Below are 20,372 nucleotides of genomic sequence, written 5' to 3'. Positions count from 1 at the left end.
AAAAAAAAAAAAAAAAAAAAAAGAAAATGAGAGAGAAAATGGACATTTGGTGACCTTAATGTTAGAGAGGTCAGCACAGCATGAGGATTATGTGGACAGCTAAAAGAAGTGTGCTGCATACCCTCACTCCCATCCATCTGCTGTGTCCAACAGGAGGCAGGGCACACATCATGGGGAATCCTGGAATTCATGGTCAAGAGCTTGGACTCCTTCCCCAGGGCCATGAAGTTTTGAATGGTTCTTCTTTTATGGAGATACAGCTGGCATATAACATTGTATTAGTTTCAGGTGCAAAATATAATGATTTGATATTTGTATATATTATGAAATGATCACCACGATAAGTCTAGTTAACATCTATCACTACACATAGTTACAACTTTTTTCCTTATGATGAGAACTTTTAAGACCCACTTTCTTAGCAACTTTCAAATATGCAATATATTATTTTTAACTATAGTCACCATGCTGTATATCACATGGTGATATGACTTATTTATTTTACAGCTGGAAATTTGTACCTTTTGACCACGGATGCATGATTCGATTTTCACTATTTGTTCTTTAGAAAGAGCTCTCGGGCAGTGGTGAGGAGAATGGCCTGGTAGGGTGAGATGGGAGGCAGCATTTTAGAGGTGAGCTGTGAGGACTGAAACAGGGAGGGCATAAACTAACACAGGGAAAGAGTAAGATTGAGAGACAGAACAGGAGGCCCTGGTGATTGATTAGGTGGAGGCAGAAAGGGAGACAGGCAGACCAGGACCACTCCCAGGTTTATGGCTCAGTGGCTTAGTGAGATATGCTATGTTCTCTGGGGAAAACAGATGGAACAGTAGATATCTGCTGTTTCTGTTTGCACAGCCTCCAGTTTCTCTTCTTTTCAATATTTTCTCTTTAAAAACCACTCGTTCCCTGCTCTCAGGTCATTCGGTTTAAGAGGGCTTTGCTGACCACCCTCCCATGTACCTCTCCTACCTCTCACCCACTCCTCACACAGACTCCCTCCCATTCCTGAAGGCTCCAGGAATGGACCCACCATCAAGGCCGAGCCAAGAAGCATGTTCCCAATCTCTGGCCATAAGAACAGGTTCAGGCATGAGCATATGATCAAAGCGGTCTAATTAGAGTAAATCCTGAATTATTCTCTTTTCCCACCGGGAGTAAGTCTAAAGCTGCTGATGAACATTTTACCACCATGAAGAAGACAAAAGCAGAATTGGATCCTTCCTGAACTTTTCCAATACAGGAGCCAGGATATGTCCCTTCCTACTTGAACACTGGGTTTCTGTGACTTGCTGACAAATACAAAAAGTAAAGACAATTGTGTTTCAAAAAAAAAAAACCCGGAGTCTATTTTTGTAAGTGGTGGATTATAAAAATCTATATTACTGTGACATTAGCACCTTAGAACATTTAAATCTGCAAAAGACATTTAGGGACTTTATAGCAAATTCTTTTGTGAATAATGAAAAGCCAGACCGGACTGCTTTAGAAAATGTTACTGTGGCAGATACTGGCACCTTCGCTCATTAAGTTAACATTTATTGAATACCTTCAGGGTTCTTAGACTTGTGCAACAGAAACTAGAAAAGCGTATGCTCAGGTGTGAGCCGCTCCATACGAGGCCCTTCCATAAAGAGCAGCTCTGTGTGCTGTCGCGACTGATCGTGTGATGTGAGCAAGGCCAGGTGTTTCGGGCTGGCCTGACAGCTGCACCCGATGGTAAGGACACCACCCGAATTTCAGCCTAGCCACCAATAAAACAAGGCTGGCGAAGCAGCACCTCGACTGAGCCGTCAGGTGAAAGACGGCACAGAACATGTTCTGCATTCCTCCCCCCTTTAATAAAATATCCACTGACGTTTACGGAGGAGCCTGGATGATGCATTGTTCCGGCTCTCTCCCTTCTCTACTCTCCCTCCATGAGAAAACCCTGCCACTAGCACGGGTTTAACTGTCATTAGTGCGCTGACATCTCTATGTAAATGTGCCTAAATTGTCACCTCCTACCCTGCCTGCTTCCCAGTTGCTAGGCCCAAATAAATCTTCGAGTGTTTATCTCTGGCGGATACTGGCTGGTTTTGCCACCCTGTGTCCATTCTCAATTCTGAGAGCAGTGCTCCCATGTCCTTTGAAGAAGCACCCACCTATTCCCTACTGTGTGCTGTCTTAGCGGGGCTGTCAGTCAAGGCTTCTGGCTCAGCAGTGTGCCTGCCACTCAAACTAGGCCCAAGGAGTTCTCTTTCCTGCTTCACTAAGTCTAAGCGCAGAGGCTTCCACGGGCAGACCTCCAGCTGTTTGCCTCAGGAAAAAGAACTTCAGTTCCTACTCCCCAGCCCCCCAGAGAGGTTTTGTTTCTATCCTGAGAGTGGTTCTGACTTCCCTTTGACCCTTAGGATATCCTCCAGGTTGCATTTTGTTTTCTGTTGCTTTACAACTAGAGAAACTTAGCGGTATATAATCCACTGCCATTTAAACACTAAGCAATAGTGACATTCATAGCATACTCTGAAGCTTGTAAAGTACTTTCACACATTCAATTTATCTCTTTTAATCAACCTTCCTGGAACTGAATTTTTCTCCTCCCCCCAAATAAATCACTTATTGATTTCTCTATTTCTCACAACAGCACAATCATTCTTTCAGTCACTTAAGCTTTTTTAATTCTCATAATGATTCTGACTGTAATCAGTCACCTAATGATAAATATGGGCTCTCCCAGGTCTATCCCTCCCTTTCCATTCTCTCTGCCTCCACCTTTGTCAGAGCTTTCCTCACCTCCCACCAGGGACTGCTGACTCTGCTACCAACCTACTGTCTCCAGATCATCCTAACGCCGCAGGGAGAGGATATGGCTCAAATTTTATTATTGTTGTCACTCCTCCTCCTCTACCTGTGGTTTTCAGAACAAAGATTATGGCACAATGATTTACAGGGCAATTCCCTAGCCTCAGTTCTAGGCTGTCTCAAGTACACTGTCTTATAGTACACTATCCCTCAGCACAAAACATTTCCTAGAACAAGTGTTTTCATACACGTACTAGATTGAAAAAAAAATTGCTACAATGTTTTGCAGCTCCCTTTGATGGTAAGTGGAGTCTTTCAATACCCCTTGAATCGGGGGTGACCTTGTGATTTGATTTGGCCAATGGGAAGGTAGCAAGTATAATACAAGCAGAGGCTTAAAAATCACCTTGAATTGGGGTTTCCTCTTTCACTGCTTTTGGAACACTGCTTGTCTGCCACATAAAGAAGCCCACACTAGTCAGCTGGAGAATGGGAGGCACATGCCCCAGTTACCTGTTAATGTGACCTAATAACTACCAGACATAAATGGGGTCATCCTATAGCTCATCCAAACTACCAGCTGACTGAAGATAACTGAGGAACTCAACCAAGACCAGCAGAAGAACCACCTAGCTGAACCCAACCTGAACTGCCAACCACAGAATCGCAAGCTATAGCGTCATTTTAAGCAACTACATTTGGGCGTGATTTGCTACACAGCAATGGATAACTGATAAAACATCTACGCTGATTTGGTTAATTTCTCCTGGGAATCCCTTTTCAATTACTACTCAGTGTCTTGGGCACTCAATCATAAAATATCTTCTTTCATCTTTTGTACCATTATTTTTCATGTGTCCTATTTCCCCCTTGTAAGTTCCTTGTGAAGACACTCTGCATATTTTTATATCCCATGTATGTACAAAGTGCATACACAATGACTATTTAGGAATCAATCAGTACTTTTCCAGGGCCCAGCCATCAATCATATCAATTAACATTAATCATTTCAACACATATTTTGATCATTAATTTTAAAAGATTAAGATACAAACCATAAAATACAAAATCTAGTTATCTAACCTATGTAAAGCTAAAAATCATGCATAGGGAGCTTCCCTGGTGGCACAGTGGTTGGGAGTCCGCCTGCCAATGCAGGGGACACGGGTTCGAGCCCTGGTCCGGGAAGATCCCACATGCCGCAGGGCGGCTGGGCCTGTGAGGCACAACTATTGAACCTGTGCTCTAGAGCCCGTGTGCCACAACTACTGAAGCCCACGCGCCTGGAGCCCATGCTCCGCAGTGGGAGAGGCCACCGCAGTGAGAAGCCTGCACACCGCAGCAAAGAGTGGCCCCCACTCGCCGCAACTGGAGAGCCCGCGCGCAGTAGCAAAGACCCAACACAGCCCAAAATAATGTTTGGAAAAAAAAAAAAAAAAGTGCCTTGAGGTTTGCAAGTTACGGCATAAATCTTGATAATAACCATACATTTTAAAAAATCATGCATAGTATAAATCATATTAGTAACCTCTTCATTAATTCATTTTCAGAAAATTAATTCTTGTAAGTGGAATCTGCACACCAGTCTAAGGGGCACAAGGAAACAAGTATATAAAGGTAAAAGCTTCACAGAAGCAAATGTCTGATTTTCACAAGGAAATTATTTTTCTCCCAAGACACTTATTTCTCCTATGTGGTTTGCAACCCTAATCTGACAGACTGCCAAAAACAAGCCTTCTAAGAGTGTCACTGATTCTCTTGCTGCTGTTCAATTAGATTTTGCATTTAAAAGAGAAATTCCCTTGTGTTTCTTATAATGATGTACCTGCTCCTTGGGAGATTTCCTCTCTTGACAAGAAATGCCTTCAGTATGGCAAGAAAAACAGCTCCAGGCTTTCTCTGATAATATCAAAGATCATTTGTTTGTATTAGATGGTTATGTGGGTTTCCCTCCTCTTAAGAGCAGTAAAGTACCGTTACAGTTCCTTCCAAGAGGACAGCGCACACAAAGTTTCTTGGCCTTTGTTCTGTATTTCTACTATACACCTACACAAGAACAACTACTTGGAAGTAGCAAAGCTGTGACATAGTAGACGGAGAAATTCATTTGCTTTAGTCCCTTCCTTCTGGATATCAATCCACAATAAATGTCAAATCAATAAATGCAGCATCATTTCAAATCCACCATATTGTAACCTTTCCTCATGAAATGCTTGCTATAAATAAAATGAAGTTTATGTTCAAAATTGTATAGCTTATTTTTTATATTTAATTTCTAACTGAGATGTCCAAAGATCCTTAAGAGAACCACCATTTTTTTTCTTCCTGTTTCTAGACCTGGAACTCCTACATATTTGGTTATGGGTAATCTTCAGTTCATACTGCCTTCCAGAGAGACTTCTGCTATGGTGATGAAAATGTCACACCTTTTAAAATAGTTTTAAGAACACCTTAAGGGTGTCTCCCTAGACTCTAACCAAGCTGAATGTAATTTAATATTGAGATGCATCAGAAATACCCAACAGACATTCTCTCCCAGATGTAAACACATTGACATACTGCTTTCCCACACCTTGTCCTCTTTGCCTTTTAAAATTTCAGTATGTACAAATGAAATACAGATTTCAACCCATTCCCAACTGGGACATCTGCTCCATAATAAGAGAAATAGGTTTTTGCCTTCCTGCAGATTCAGCAAGGAAAGCCGTGCTTGAAAATGACGTGTTTAGAGTGACACCTTGGAGGACTGACATACTCTGCACACATGTAATCCTCATAAACCTCCCCAGACAGCCCTTATTTCATTTTGCAGATTGCATCCCGGCTGGGCTCCACAGCACGTGGTGTGTGGTGAGACTGCCCTGCAGTGGTTCTCCCTTCCTCTGGGCTCTTTGATGGACACTTGTCAGTAATAGCCAAGAGGAGTGGGGCCCAGCCACCAGCAAGCGAAAAACGGCCACCGATAGTAAGCTTAATTAACTTTCCCAAGGAAAGCCTGTTCCCACAGGAAAAAACACCACATTTCCCCCCTCCTAGCGGTCCATTGAAAATGAGCAACAATGCTGTTGTCTTTTTGTTTCCCAAAGACTTTCTTCCCTGCAAGCAGTAGCGTGTTCCTCAAAGAATGCTAGTATTTCCTGTGGAAACTGTATGGCTGCCAGTAATGGCTCATAATTTTCCCTCTTTTCTTTTCGTAAAAATGAAATAAACAAAACGTGGCATTTGACAATAGCCAAAATACCAGTTCACCTCACTTACCACCTGCAGATGAAAGTCATCACCACGAAAGAAGGCCAGGAGACAAACACTCCTGGCTAAAACTGACGCGGACGAGCCCGGGACGCAGGACGGCGCCCGAGGGTGGCGGTCGAAGCCCGGGCAAGACGGAGCAGCCAGTGGGCGCGGTGCGGCTGAGCGAGGGGCTCCCCTTGGGCCGTGCCAACCCCAGGCGTCCCTCTTCTGCGATTACTATTATTGTTGGTGGTGCTGTTGCTATTACTATTACTTCGCCCCTCATTATCTCAGCTCTTAGGAGCCGCGGCACTGCCCATCCCTGCCTCCGATACGATCCCAGGTGGCAGCAAGAATAATACCCACACGAAACCGGCAAATGAAAAGAACAATCCTTTGGAAATTGAGGCGGGGACTCTTCCCCATTCCCCCAAGGAGAGCAGCCGCTTGGCAGCCGCCGCCGCCGTTGCTGTAGAGACCTCCCCCCAAACCCTTTCTGCAGAGGCACCGCCGCTACTCGAGCAGCCGGGACTCGCGGCACAAAGGGGGCCCGGGGCTCGGTGGGAGCCAGGGCGACACCCGCCCAGGTCGCCCGGTGCAAACTTGGAAAGGCTCAGCCGCCCGCGGCGCCGCCCCCCGCCTCCCCGCGGCGCCCGCCCAGGACCTGGACTCACCGGGGGCGCCCGGCGCTGCGGCGGCTCGGGAGCGCGGACCACGGACGGACGGACGGATGGACGGCGGCGACGGGAGCAGGAACCGCCGCAGCCGGAGCAGGCGGGCGGCGGAGGCGCTGCAGCGGCCCCGCTACGTCACAATGCGGCCGGGCCTCCGGCGCCGCTCCCCGGGCCCCGCAACGGACGCGAGCGGGCGGGGGCAGCCCCGGGGCGGCGGGCGCGGAGGGAAGCGGAGCGCGACGCGGGCGCACCTCTGGGATGGGGGCGCGGTCACCGCTGCCGGGGCTGCAGGGGCCGCCGTGCCCTCGCGTTGCGGTGCGCCGGGTGCCCGCCGCCCCCGGCCCGCGAGTCCCCTCGGCCTGACTGACGGCGACCCTCCCCGCGGCGCCCCCCGCGCGGCCCGCGTCCCGGCCGCGCCGCCTCCTCGCCCCGGACCCCCGCCCGCCCTCCTGCCCACGGCGGTCGGCGAACCTGCTCTTTCTTCTTTACCTTTCTCTCCGGTACCTCTGCTGCCTTTGCCGCCCCTCAACTGGCTTTCTCCGCTCCTCCCCTCCTACTTTTTGCCCCCGCTTCCCCCTTTCTCCTCCGCCTCCCTCCCCCGCTTGGCGGCCTCTCCCCCCGGAGATGAAATCGCCCCTCACCGTGATCCCTGCGTCAACTGCTGCCACCTCATTGGTCCCCAAACCATTCCAGGGTTCCAGCCTCAGTCGGGAAAAGAGACTCGGGGAGGGGGGGCAACGAAACATGGGCACTGTCCTGGGAAACTGCTGTGCTTCGGGAGCCCCTGGCAGAGTCCTCAGGGGCTGGCACAGTCCTCAGCCCCCAGTCCTCCCCTCCGCCGACCACTCCAGGCTCGCCCACCCTAGAGGACTTCGCCAAGGAGGGAAGGGCAAGGGGGCTTTGCCCGGAATGTTCTGTGCTCAAGTGTGGGTGGTGGATGGAGGAGACTTTGGTCTAAGCGAATGGCTTTTTAATTCAACAACATTTAACACACCAACGGTCCTGCAGTAATATTAACTTTACTCTTAGCGTCTCTTTCTTAATTGGGGGGGTCGGGGTGGGGAGCTGCTGGATGAGGCATCCGCAAGTCAGCAGTGGTGACTGCCTCTTTGCTTGTTTCCGAAATGAACTCAGGAGGAGTGGAAGCATTTATGCTAACCTTGGCTCCCGATCATCTCGCTTTCGCCCTCTGGGAAGCTTTCAGTGGTTTTTAAGAAATCTCTTTCCCGGGAGAGATGTCTCAGAGAAGCTCACTCAGCAAAGCCATTGAGGGCCACACTCTTGCTCCTGGGTGTGGCTGCTTGCCTGATGCTGCTCCAGAGAAAAGTGCGAGGAAGCAAGTTCTCGTCTGTCCGCTTAGGGGCCTCCTCCTTCCCCTGCCAGTTCCAGAAGACAAGGGTGGCGCCACGATCCTGGGAAATTCGGCCCTATCTGGGTTAGTGGCAATGGGGATGTATAGCATGTGTAAGACCGTCACTGAAAACATATTACCAATAAAAAAGGAAGGGCCTGGTTGTTTAAAAACTGTGGTTCCCTGGATGACTAGCGAAATATTGCCAACAGTGCCTATGTAGTCCAGGGGCTGCTTTGTTGGCATTTCAGGAAAGAGGCCATTGTACTATTTGGAGGACATGGCCCAGCAATCCCTGCCCGGGACCTATTTGAACGAGTACAATAGTCACTGAAATAAGGACTACCTTGAAGGCCCGCAGAAGACATTTCACATGCTTTTAATTCCATTTCCTATTGAGAAACTAAATTTCTCTCTCTGCTTTTTGACATCAACAGCCAAAAGCATGTTCTGCAGTGTTGTAATTTGTTTATTGTAATTTATCATATGTAAGACTTTAAGTACATACATGGAAACTGGCTTCACGATTTAAAAAATACACATTATCCCTCAGAAGATATAAAATCAGATGACATCATATGGCACTAAAAATACTTGAAAATATTGGGTTTAATTCTTTCACATCTGGTTAAAATAAAAATGCCTCTTTTTTTTTTTTTTTTTTTGCCTAATATAAACTCTAAGAAAAGCACATCTTGCTTCCATCCAGTAGATATGGATGGAGTTGGTGTCACCCTTGATATGTTCTATACACAACATACTTTTATTGCCATCCTCTTAAATATTTTGACAGCCTGCTTTTTTAAAAATCAAATTTTAACTTATTGAACGAGTAATTTTTTGAAGAGTTATAAATGGCTATTTCCTTCCAACTGCCCTAAACATCTACTCTCTCTAACAGTAAGCCAGGTGTTAACTCAGTGTAAATAGTTCAACAAGAAGGAGCTTGATTCTGTTGCATGGTCAGAAAATGGGTTGTCAGAGGAAAGAAAATTTTGTTTTTGTGTAGCCAAGGAATAGCACGCCGTAGTCTAAAAGAGCAACCTTTGAGATATTGTTTCAGATATTTTCCCCGTGTGCTTTTTTAGTTCTTTTGTTATGGTTCATTCTGTTTCTAACATGTTTTTGATTACATGTTTACCATTGTTTCCATTTGATTATTTTTACACTGTAAAATAAACCTGTGCTTATACACAGTTTCCCACATAGGTGATGAGTTTGCCTTTACTTGGACTGTTTGTTGGTTTGCTTCTCCTGTGCACAGTCTTGCCAAATCCTAAACCACAAATTGATATACCAAAGTGTGGAAGTAGTGAAGTAATTGGGGTTGAAACAGAGCTAGATTTTAGACTGGATGGCAAGAAAGCCAGCTTCCTCAAAATAACATTGACTTCTTATCAAGCTAATAAACTGTTCTGTCCACTCCTTCAGTGGCTTCTTACTACCAACTAGTCTCTAATACTGTTTTCTATTCCAGCAACTGCCTCTACAGGCTAGTACTAACTATGGAATGGTTTACCAGCCATAGCTACTAGATTATTTACCCATTTTTAGAATTCCCATGCCTGTCACAGGGTGGAGTATGCAACTCTTAGAGCATTTAGTATATTTCTGCTTCATGTCCATTTCTATTCCCCTTCTATTCAATTGTCAGTTTCCATTAAATGCCAGGGAGTTCATACTACTCATAGTTGGATCTGTGACACTGAGCAGATTTTTATATTCAAGAGTTAGCTACCGAAAATAATTAGTACCGAAATTCATTTCACTGTATATCGTCTGCCAAGGAGTTGCCATGTAATTATTCATTCAATTATTACAATTAAACAGCTGCCTCTTTCTTTTTACACTTTCCATAATATATCTTTATTGTGCTACAAAAATTGGATAAACCTGCTACAACACTGCCAGTGATCAAATAGATGCCATTTTATTTTCCATTCTTTAATTTTGCTTAAGAAAACATCCAACTCTGCATGAAAGGTTCAGATTTTTATTTTTATTTCTCATTGCAGAGTCTGGATCACTGAAGAGAGCCCTGTTTGGGGTCCTTTCTGATTTCTGGTTGGGACCTATAATTCAGCTGGGCCAGACTGCTCTTTTATTCTGGAGTCAAGTTTGCTTTGTTTGCTGTACAAATGTATATGGTTAATTATAAGATACGTATATCAAGAATCAGATCACACTTCATATGCACATGTGATTGTATTAGTCATGATAGGTTAGTTTATGCTGTGGTAACAAACACTCATGCAACAACAACCCCAAACTTGCATAGATCATTAAAAATGTATTTCCTGCTCTCACTATATGGCAATTTCAGGTCAGCTGCATCTCTGATTCATATCTTTTTCACTTTAAGACTCCAGCGTAATGAAACAGCCATTAACAGCAATGTTGCTGGTCATTCTAGTGAGGGAAAGAGAACTTGAAGGTCTTATACGGGGAATTAAATGCTCCAGCTCAGAAGTTACACGCGTCACTTCTCACAACTCATTGGCCACAACTAGTTATGTGGCTCCACTACTCACAAGAGGACAAGGAAGGGCATCCTACAATATACCCAGATATTTGGTAAATAATAAGATGAGGAGGTATGAACATATTACACTTTACTGTAGATCTTATAAAACAGGAGAAAAATCTCTGTGCATTTTACAAAAAGCCATAGAACTGAAGTATGGAAATAGATGATGAACAGAAGTATAAATTCTATAGCAGTTTTAACTTCTGAAACAACCACAAAATCAAGAGCAAAGAAATGTGACTGATAAAGAATGATTAGGAGCCCAGTTTTTGAACATTTTTGAGTTTCACAGAGAAAGAAATGGTTATAGAAACACACGGTTTTACCCAGTTTTCCACCTGGTTATAGGATATTCTCACATGTTCTCCCCACCTCCTTTTCCCAGTACACACCTCCTTATCTTTGACTTCTTTGGACAGAGCTTATCTTTGCTATACCTGTGGGTGTTTGTGTGCCTGAGGTGAAAGTGACTAGGAATTTATCATTCTGACCTGTTTTCTATGGTCATTTCTTCACTTTCCAGTGATTTTTTTTTCCGTCAATATTTCTTCTTTTCTCTCTTTTTGGAGCAAGTTTTAGCCTTTTGCTTCATCTTAGCACTTCTAATAAAGTTAGAATTGGAGAGGGAGACGAAATTCAAGTCCAGGAGCTTAGCTGCTTATGATACTATAGCAACTTCAATAAAAGATTGGGTATAGAAGAAATTTTATGCATTTTTAACCTGATTCACTGAGATATTCCTGAGATTCCATTTACTCCTATTACAGTGCTTTACCTATCCTTACAGATCATTGGCAATTTTGTTGTTGGTATTTTTAAATGGAAAAAATTAGACCATGTACAAAAATACAATCAGATGAATGTCTTGCCATGTATTCTGCGGCAGCCTGGGGCAAAAACACAAAGAAAGTATCCATCAGGGATTAAGGGGTTTTGGATAAATCAGCTGATTTGGGACCATGATTTTCCACTGTGCTCCTCTTCCATAATGAACCACCAGCAGGGAGCAAATCTGCTGTAAAACTGCTGGGACACCTAGAGGAACTCTGGATTCAAACTCTATACAAAGTTTTCATGGCTGGATTTAACTATACTTACTTTAACCCCGTAGTCGGATTTGTGCAGGTTCACATGTTATTCTACCTGAGGTTGACTTGGGCTCACTCTTCACCGTGGCCCTAAGAGACACTCTGCCCATTCTTAAGCTTCATCCACAAACCTTCAGTTGTGATTTAAAAGTGATATTTCTGCAGCAACCTGAGCCCAGTGGACTGGTCTCTTCTTCCAGGAACTCCACCCACATCGTCTTTAGTAGGTCACTTTTTCCAGGTTACTTTTTATGGAAAGCGTTTTCCATCCCAGAATGGCTTGATGCCTTCAGATCTATTTGAATTGATCTTCCTTTGGGCCATGTCACATCTCCCTATGTGTCCAATGATGCCTCCAATCTGAATCCGTTTGCCATTGACCATGGTGAAGCCAGCCTGAGCCCTGTGTTCCCAGAAATCAGCGATGGTTGAGAAGTGCCCCCACCATTTTGTGTTCCGGGAAATGACTTACCACAAAAAGCCACCTCCCTGTGATCAAACTCATGGTCCAGTCTTTCTCATGACTCCATAAGATTTGCACATGACTCTCTTGTTTACCTACGAGAAGGCCAGACTTTCCCCTTTCTGCCTGAATGTGCTGACAAGACTAGACCCAGACCCTCCAACTTCCCATTCTTTGTCTCATGAATGAATAGCTGAGATTAGAAGTGTTTGTCCCACTGAAACTTGCTAGACACAGAGAAAAACATTTCCTGTTCAGCTAACTGACCTAGACTTCCCCTGATTACAGCAATCCCAAATGTAACTCGTCCCACCTGTAACTTGTCTATTCCCTATAAAAGTCTAACGCAACATCACCCCTCAGAAACACCCTGATACTCAGAGTTAGGGTGCTCTTCCTATTGCAATAGCCTGAATAAAATCAATCTCACTTGTCTGGTTTTTGTCTTTAATACCAGCCTTTCCCCCTTTTAAATTCCAGTCTCCTTTTTTCATCTTCATTAATAGCTACTCCAGTCACTGATGTGAATTGATGTCATGGATCTGTTATTTAACTCTAAAATGGTTTTTTCTAAGCAGTCTTTTACATCTAACATGTTTATCTCTAAGGGAAATACTTCACACTCTATAGCAAAAACTGGGGAGTGTTTAAAACCCTTCAAATTGTACAGCCTTATTATTCAACTTTTTCTTAGGTTTGTTTTTTTCTGTTGGTGAAATAAATACATCAGAGTATTCAACTTAGTTTGGGATAAATGATCAGCATTCTTGCTTTCATAACATGGCATGTATATATAAAAATATCTTAGTTATTAAATATTCAGCCACAGCATACTCTATGCTATACCATGGGGTTAATATATTTTCCAGAGCTGCCAAATTAGTAATTTGCCTCCTGGGTTACACTACTTTCCAAGTTGGGCCAAGAGAACAGATAAATAATTTCGGAGATGCAGACCCAGGGTGGGTGGTTTCAACAATTTGTATTTCCCACTGACGAAAGCCCTCTTAATAGAGAGAGAAGAGAGGGAGAGGGAGAGGGAGAGGGAGAGAGAGAGAGACCCTCTCAAGGAGGGGCACCTGTAGTTTTCCTTCCAGGAATGATTCTCTGATACAGGCCAATGTGCCTAAAACCAAACATCTGAGGCCATCTGACCCTGACTGCAAATCATCCTGCTTCTTTCCTTTTGCAAGGAAAAAAGAGAGAGAAAATTCACTAAAGATTGGAAAACTATGGCTGGGAGGTCTTGTGAAGTTCATATTCTGTAAACATGGAGTATTCGTAAGCAAGAGCACGTTTAGATAACCAGAGATTTCACAAGTGTGCATAAACAGATTAAATCCCTAACTGGAGGTTTCGGTATTTGAAATGAATTTGATGAAGTTGTTTTAAAAAGGATCGTAGGTCAGCTGAGTGTGGTTAAATGATTTAAATGGGAACGCAGGTCAACTTGCAAACACCATGCCATGTTCACAGGGACCTGCCACGATCCCAGAATATGAAACCTATGAAAATGCACTCCATTGATTACTTACCAATTGTAACCGAACTGTATATTTAATTGCGTCTGTTCCTACAGGCAACTGCAAAGTCTCTCTTCTACATTTTAATGATTTTACCATAGCATATAATCTGTGCTTTGAATATTACTGTGATATGTATGTACTTGGATTCAGGGTTTCTGTTGTCTTTACAAGAAATTCAGCTTTTTTCTCACCTATCCTACCTTGACACCAAAAACACGCATTTGGGGATGACTGGATAGCTCTACAGATGATACCCATGGCTATGAAATGGAATAAAATGATTTAGATTTTATGAGGCTTAAACCTATAATAGACTGGTCTCTGACTTTAAGCAGCTTCTAGGGATTAATAGAACAGAAACCTTTTCCCCTTGGATAAGCCATGCAAAGACTTTAGAACTGGTTACCTCTAATTAGCAGAAGAAAGCTGTCAGTGAATGGAATGCATAAGTAATTATAATCCCCACTGTTCCAGACCAGAATAAATCCGATTTCCAAACAGCTTTTGTGAAGAAAGACCAGTTCGGAAAATGAAGTAAGATTTTCAGTCTTCCTAGATATGACCGTCTTATGAGTTTTACTTTCCTCCACAAATTTATAGCTTCCAGTTTCCAATTCCTCGTCCTGGGGACATATGGTCCTCTTTAGAAGAAAACAAGGAGAGAAAAGCTAAATACATATTGGACTGGATGAGAAAAGCTGATGGCTGATGAAAAACGTTCCTTGTAAATCATGGGAAATGTTTTAAAGGTGGTTTGTGGGAAGAATAGAGAAAGATGTAACTGTTGATAGGCTGAATGCTTTTAAACTCAAAGTCCAAGGCAGCCCTGCAGTCTAGAGGTTAAGCACACTGATCTGGGAGTCAAACTCCTTGAGTGTAAATCCCAACTTCCCTTCTTACCACTTCAAAGTTATTTCATTTGGCCAGGCCTTAGTTGCCACAGCTACAAAATGAGATGTTAATAGTGCCTACCCAAAAGATTGTTATGAGAATTAAATAAGCTAATATTCTAAGAAAACTTAAAATTGAACACATTAAAAAGTTTAAAAAATATTTGTTAAATAAATGTACTCTAGAAAGCCTATGGCACCTGGGTGAATTCACTGGAAAAAATGAACTCTGAAGCTGAGTGCTGCCTAGCTGGATGGAAATATCCCTGTTTCTCTACTTGTATCATGGCATTAAATAGCACTAGAATTCTTTTCTCCTTAAACTACAATAATAGTACATCCTGGATTCCTATATGGTCTGTATATAGTTGTTCACAACCCCACTTTTATTATAATCATTTAGATTATTGGAAATATTATTTAGAAAACCTTTCAGTTCATGTTTTAGTATTGCCATTGGTTCTCTGACAATTTAAGATTAAAAAAAAATTTTATCCTCTAGTTTGATATTTAACTTTCATTTGTAAACAGCATTTAACATTCTACCGAGACCTCCAATGGTGATTTGACTAACAATTCAGGAACAAGTGGAGAAGAAATATTTTTTTAAATGAAACATTTTTAGCAAAAGAAGTATCATCAGCATTTAACTCTAGGGCTGTCAATATGATTTTGATATGTTTACCATTAAAGTGATATAAATGGAAAAATACAGTTCTTGGGAAAATGCAAAGTACTTGTTTACACATTTATTCAGCAAATATTTTTGAGCACTTGCTGTGCACTGGGCACTGTGTTAATTGTTTAGGATATATTGGAGTGGACAGAACAGAGACACCAGACTGACCTTATAGGTAGTCAATAAACAAGTGTATGTCCGTGTTGCAAAGAGCTATGAAGGCAAAAACAGATTGCTGTGGGGGAAGAAAGAAAGAGAGGACCTAGTATAATGTTGGGTGGTCAGGGAAGGCCTCTGAAGTTTGAAGAAAGAAAAGAGAACAACCATGTGAACAGTGAGAGAAGAGATCCAGACAGAGGAACCAGCTCCGACTGCTGAGTATCCTTCCATCAACCATGCAGAAACCAAAAGTGTTCAGAGCCATTCTCAAAAAATTAAGTGATTTAAGGAGGGCCATATGTCAGCTACCCCTTGGCCTGGTACCACACACATACAAAAACAAAACTAATCATCAACGCCACCATTAACCATATATTCGGGAAACACAAGTGGAAATGTTGACTTATTAAAGTGCTTACAAAGCATCTATGAGAACAGTATCACTGCATAGTGCTAAGCCCTAGACAGCAAGTCTTCAAAGAAAGTAAAAACTCCTACAGTATACTCCCTGGTGTGAGGATCAAGCAATGCCATTGGGAATGTGTAGCAGAGGTAGAAAGGAGATTAATTGTTCCAAAACACTAGAGAATTGAGACTAGAACACAAAACACATTTAATAGCAAGTAGGTAGCAGAAAATCATGAGGTGGTGAAAAATTCTATGAGAATCATAAATAATCAGGTAGACACATTTTAAACATTTTATCTAATATGGAATTTCACTTAAGAGTTGTGACCTAGAAATTTGGAACGCTTCTCCTCAACTTTCCACATTTTCTAAAACCTGTCATGACCTTGGCAATGGCTTTTAGTAGCTACATTGACCGGGGGAAAGAATTTGGAATCTTGGTACAGATTTGAGGAAATGAGGATTTTTGAAAAAAACAAAACAAAACAAAAAATTCTATTGTTCACAGCATACTGAACTACTCACAACTCTGTAATATTCTATAAAAGCACAACAGGTCCACAGCAAATGCTCTAAGTATAGCCTGCAGTGTCCCTCCAGGGCTGCACAGTTCCATAGAGTAGCCACTAGCCAGAGGTCGTTATAAGCACTCAAACCGTGGCTAGTCCAGACTGAGATGTGTTGTGAGTGTAACAGACACACTGGATTTCAAAGTCTTAGTGCAGAAGAAAGAATGCAAAATATCCCATTAATAATTGTATAATGTTGGGATATATTAGATTAAATAATATATTGAAAATTAATTTCACCTGTAATCTTTATTCATCCACCTACTTTAAAACTTAAAATTGAATATTTCACTTGCATTATATTTCTATTGGACAGCTCGGTTCTAGGGAATGTGAAAAATCACCCCATCATACCTGCTCCCTAACATCCATCATACACCGTTCTGTCAAAATGGATGACAGTGTCGTCAGAGGGTGGCTAGCCAGCTTCAGGTTTTGGTGGGAGGTAACAGATGGATGTGACAGTTACACAGTATTGGAAAAATTGATGCTTGGTAGAAAAACTCATTGATAAGTATTGGAGGAAAATTATTGATGTGCTCTATAGATGTTCCCAAAGAAGGAAACTGGGAGCATAAAAAAATAAAACACTACCTTATCCTTATGCCCAGTGACTGAGGGGCTGCAGGATATACTGTCCTTCAGATTGCTTGTGTTTTTTTTTTAATTAATTTTTTATTTTTTTCTTGTTTTATTGAAAAAAAGAGAGCATGCATAATTTTCCAAACCTATACCCAACCTCCCTTTCTTTCCTCTAAAACAGCAACTCAACAAGCAGAAATAAACCTTTACAATCAATAAGCTAAGGTAGCCAATGCGGATTCTGCAAACTTCATGACAACAGCCCCACTCCATGTAGATTATGCAACAGATGTTGATGATGCTTAGCATGAGCTGAGGATAGAGAGAAAACTATTGTGTCTTCATACTTAGCTAAAGGAAAAATCCTTTCACTTGAAAAGATCTGCATAAAAGTACACCCTTAGCAAACTGACTAATATGTCAGGCTTCAAAGTGACCAGACTGTACACTTACTGTTTTACTAATCCTCTGGCTTCTGCTGTTTTGAAATGGTTACAGAGAAGTCCATTTTGGAATATTTTGCCCTTGGCTTTAACACTTGGCAGAAAAGTTCACTGTTCTCTGCTCTTCCTTGTGTAAGTTATAAAGCTGTTAGTCATCTGTAGTATCCGGAACACCTGCTTTTTTTAAAGGACTGCTGGCTCAGGGAAAAGAGCATAAGTTATTTTTATGCAACAACTCACCAACTCAAGGCTTTTAAAAACCCCATCTGAAACAGTGTATTTCTCCCCACCCCCACTCAAATAAAGTATGTTAAAAATCAGAATATTTCATTTTACCAGCTTCCTTTTGAGATAAATCATTGGAAGGCAAATGACAGGACAGTTGGGTAAACCAAAGCAAGAGGCTTTTGCTCATAACAGGATACACAAGGGAAGAAGAACACAGGCAATCTTGTCTCCCAATCCAGAGAGAGATTTTTAAAAGAACTTATAGAAACTTAAGGAGGAAAAATTTTCAAGAATTTAGGAAGACCAAGAAGATGAGGGAGGCTCTATTACTTCTTCATATGGAGTGTGACACATTTTAAATCCCATGTTTAGTGTATAACTGTTGTTTTTGCCTACTTGGCAGACCTTCTCCCTTCTTGTAACAGCTATTATCTTTTTCCTCTGGGAACTCTCCCTTCTTCAGCTGATAGATGTGTTTATCACTTGACCTGCCTCCCCGGCCATAGGGATGGGCACAAGACTAGCCAATCAGAGTCTCTCATCCTCTTGGCCATAGGGTTGGGCAGATTGGTTGGGGCTATTGAAAAAGAGGCATTCTTTCTTGTTCTCTTGGGGTTGTTAGCTCTGAGAGTGATGTAAGACTTGGGCAGCTGTGGCTACCATCTTTGCTACCCTGAGAAGACAGACTGACTGAGAATGAAAACAGTATAGAGAAAAGTAGTGCTGAGAGACGTAAAAGTAAAGAAAATATTGATGAAAAAATTTTAGCCCCCGGATTTCTTAATTACATGATCACAAAATTCCCACTCAGCTTTTCTTTTCAGCATAAGCTAGTCTGAGCTGGGTTTCTGCTCATTATAATCTCTTATAATCAAAAGATTCATAACTAACATAGTATGTTTGAGTGCAACTAAAAACTGTGTCAAAAAAGAGAAAGGAAAGAAAAAGGAGTAATAAGGGACCCCAAAAATGAAGAAAAGAAAGAAGAAAACTGGAAATGATTAGGTAATTTCTCTTCTTTTCTCTCAATGTGTTAGCAGAAATTACATACACATACACACAATTACACACATGGAAATTCTAAAGAGAATATCAATCTTAACTCACCACTGGAATTGAACACAAACTAAATAATTGCAATAAAATTAACCATTCCTGGCACAGGAGGTGGTGTGCATGCAAAAGTGCAAATTTTTGAACAATACCTCTCAGCTCTATTGTTTGTTTTTCTATTTCACCATTTCCCTCTTTTTTAAATAAAAAAATTGATGGCTTTTAAAAATTAATAAACCAATATATACTCATTTAAAAAATATAAGTAGGGCTTCCCTGGTGGCGCAGTGGTTGAGAGTCCGCCTGCCGATGCAGGGGACACGGGTTCGTAGCGGCTGGGCCCATGAGCCATGGCCGCTGAGCCTGCACGTCCGGAGCCTGTGCTCCGCAACAGGAGAGGCCACAGCAGTGAGAGGCCCGCAAACCACAAAAAAAAAAAAAAAAAAAAAAAAAAAAATATAAGTAGTAGAGAAGTCATCGTTAAAAAATAAAAATCCAAACCTTACATATCAAACCTATTCTTCAAGTGTTTCTTTGAGTGTACTCTTCCAGATCCTCTTCCTTGCATTTATCAAAAAATATTTCCTTTCCTTTTAACAAAAAATGGAATCAAGGTATGCATCTTGTTCCCAAATTAATTCCTTTTTTAACAATTAAAGCATCTTATGAACATCTTTTCACATAAAACATATAGGTCACCTCATTTTATTTGGCAGCTAATATTTCAATGTATTGAAGAACATTTAGTCGGTCTCTAGTTTTTTTTTTTTTCTATTGCTTTTGCTGTTAGATCTAATGATTATAACAAACAACCTTCAACATATTCTTATACTCTTCCCTTTTTAAAAATTATGATCATTTTTATTATTGTTGCAGCTGTTTCCTAATAAAAAACTGTATACTTATGATCAGAACAAGGGCCAATTAAAATCTCCACCTTCTACACATCCTTATGCACACACCCACTGGGTCTGATGAAACAGGCAGCAGTGAGGCATGATTTGAAGTGTGACATGAGAAGAAACATCAACATAAATGATCTGACCCAGGACCGGTGAAGTTCACACCCACAATCACACATGTGCAGTTGCCTTTCCTTGTGTTCCTGTATAACATTCAAATCATGCTCCAGGCCTACAGGTCTTGGCAGATGACTGACCTCTTAACCTACATGTCAGCCATTTTCATTGTCAGCTTCTGTCCATTACCACACAAGACAGTTAGTAAAACAATTCTTCACCTTCAGGCAGATGTCTGTCGTCCATTTGTCTAGATCAAGAGCCTTACAAGCACTTCTAATTCTGAACTCTGTAGGGGCATTTGACTCCTGGCAGGATTGACAATACAATTACTACTCTTTAATCAGCCCAGTGGACAGGATTCATTTATTTCACCTTCTGCCATGAATTATTTTCCAAGGCAACTTGTAGAGTTTTTAAAAGTAGTTCAGTCCTTTCTTTTTGTTTTTGTATCATTATTAAACCTGCAGACAATATCAGCCCCTTTTTTTTGGTGGTGGGAGGGGGTTGTTTATGGCACTTCAGGTTACTGAAGCCTGACCCAATTACCTGTAATATTTTCCTCTACCTTCTCCAGGTAAGAAAACTTGAAAAAATTATCCCTTCTTGTGGTGGTTTATCACCTGGTTTAATTTTCTTCACACTGGCCTTTTTAGGTCTGAAAGCAGAGAGATAAGATATGCTGAGTGATGTGT

The 20,372-nt window shown here is 41.9% G+C and overlaps 2 protein-coding genes across 3 annotated transcripts in view; one reads left to right on the top strand and one right to left on the bottom strand.

Moving 5' to 3' along the window:
- The window catches only part of SNCAIP (synuclein alpha interacting protein), a 149,779-nt gene extending 143,521 nt beyond the window's left edge, over window positions 1-6,258 (bottom strand). For both annotated transcript variants that reach the window (XM_007102578.3, XM_055086730.1), the window contains exon 1: window positions 6,046-6,258. The gene's annotated coding sequence lies outside the window, so the exon portion shown is untranslated. The remainder of the gene's footprint in view (window positions 1-6,045) is intronic.
- Window positions 5,148-7,558, top strand: LOC129392361 (collagen alpha-1(I) chain-like). Its single transcript, XM_055086903.1, has 3 exons — window positions 5,148-5,151; window positions 6,055-6,263; window positions 6,521-7,558. Exons 1-3 carry the CDS (start codon window positions 5,148-5,150, stop codon window positions 7,556-7,558), a joined length of 1,251 nt encoding a protein of 416 aa, XP_054942878.1.
- Window positions 7,559-20,372: the final 12,814 nt, after the last annotated feature.

Source organism: Physeter macrocephalus, chromosome 8 (genome assembly GCF_002837175.3).
Source record: "Physeter macrocephalus isolate SW-GA chromosome 8, ASM283717v5, whole genome shotgun sequence".
Classification (NCBI taxonomy): Eukaryota; Metazoa; Chordata; class Mammalia; order Artiodactyla; family Physeteridae; genus Physeter; species Physeter macrocephalus.
Note: the sequence above shows the minus strand (reverse complement) of the source record. Positions and strands in the feature narration are given on the sequence as shown.

What these genes read in the sequence shown, in the direction of transcription:
- LOC129392361 (XM_055086903.1), top strand. An exon ending in CTTCTGCGATTACTATTATT is followed by an intron (nt 6,264 to 6,520) that starts GTTGGTGGTGCT and finishes CCCTTTCTGCAG; the next exon opens with AGGCACCGCCGCTACTCGAG.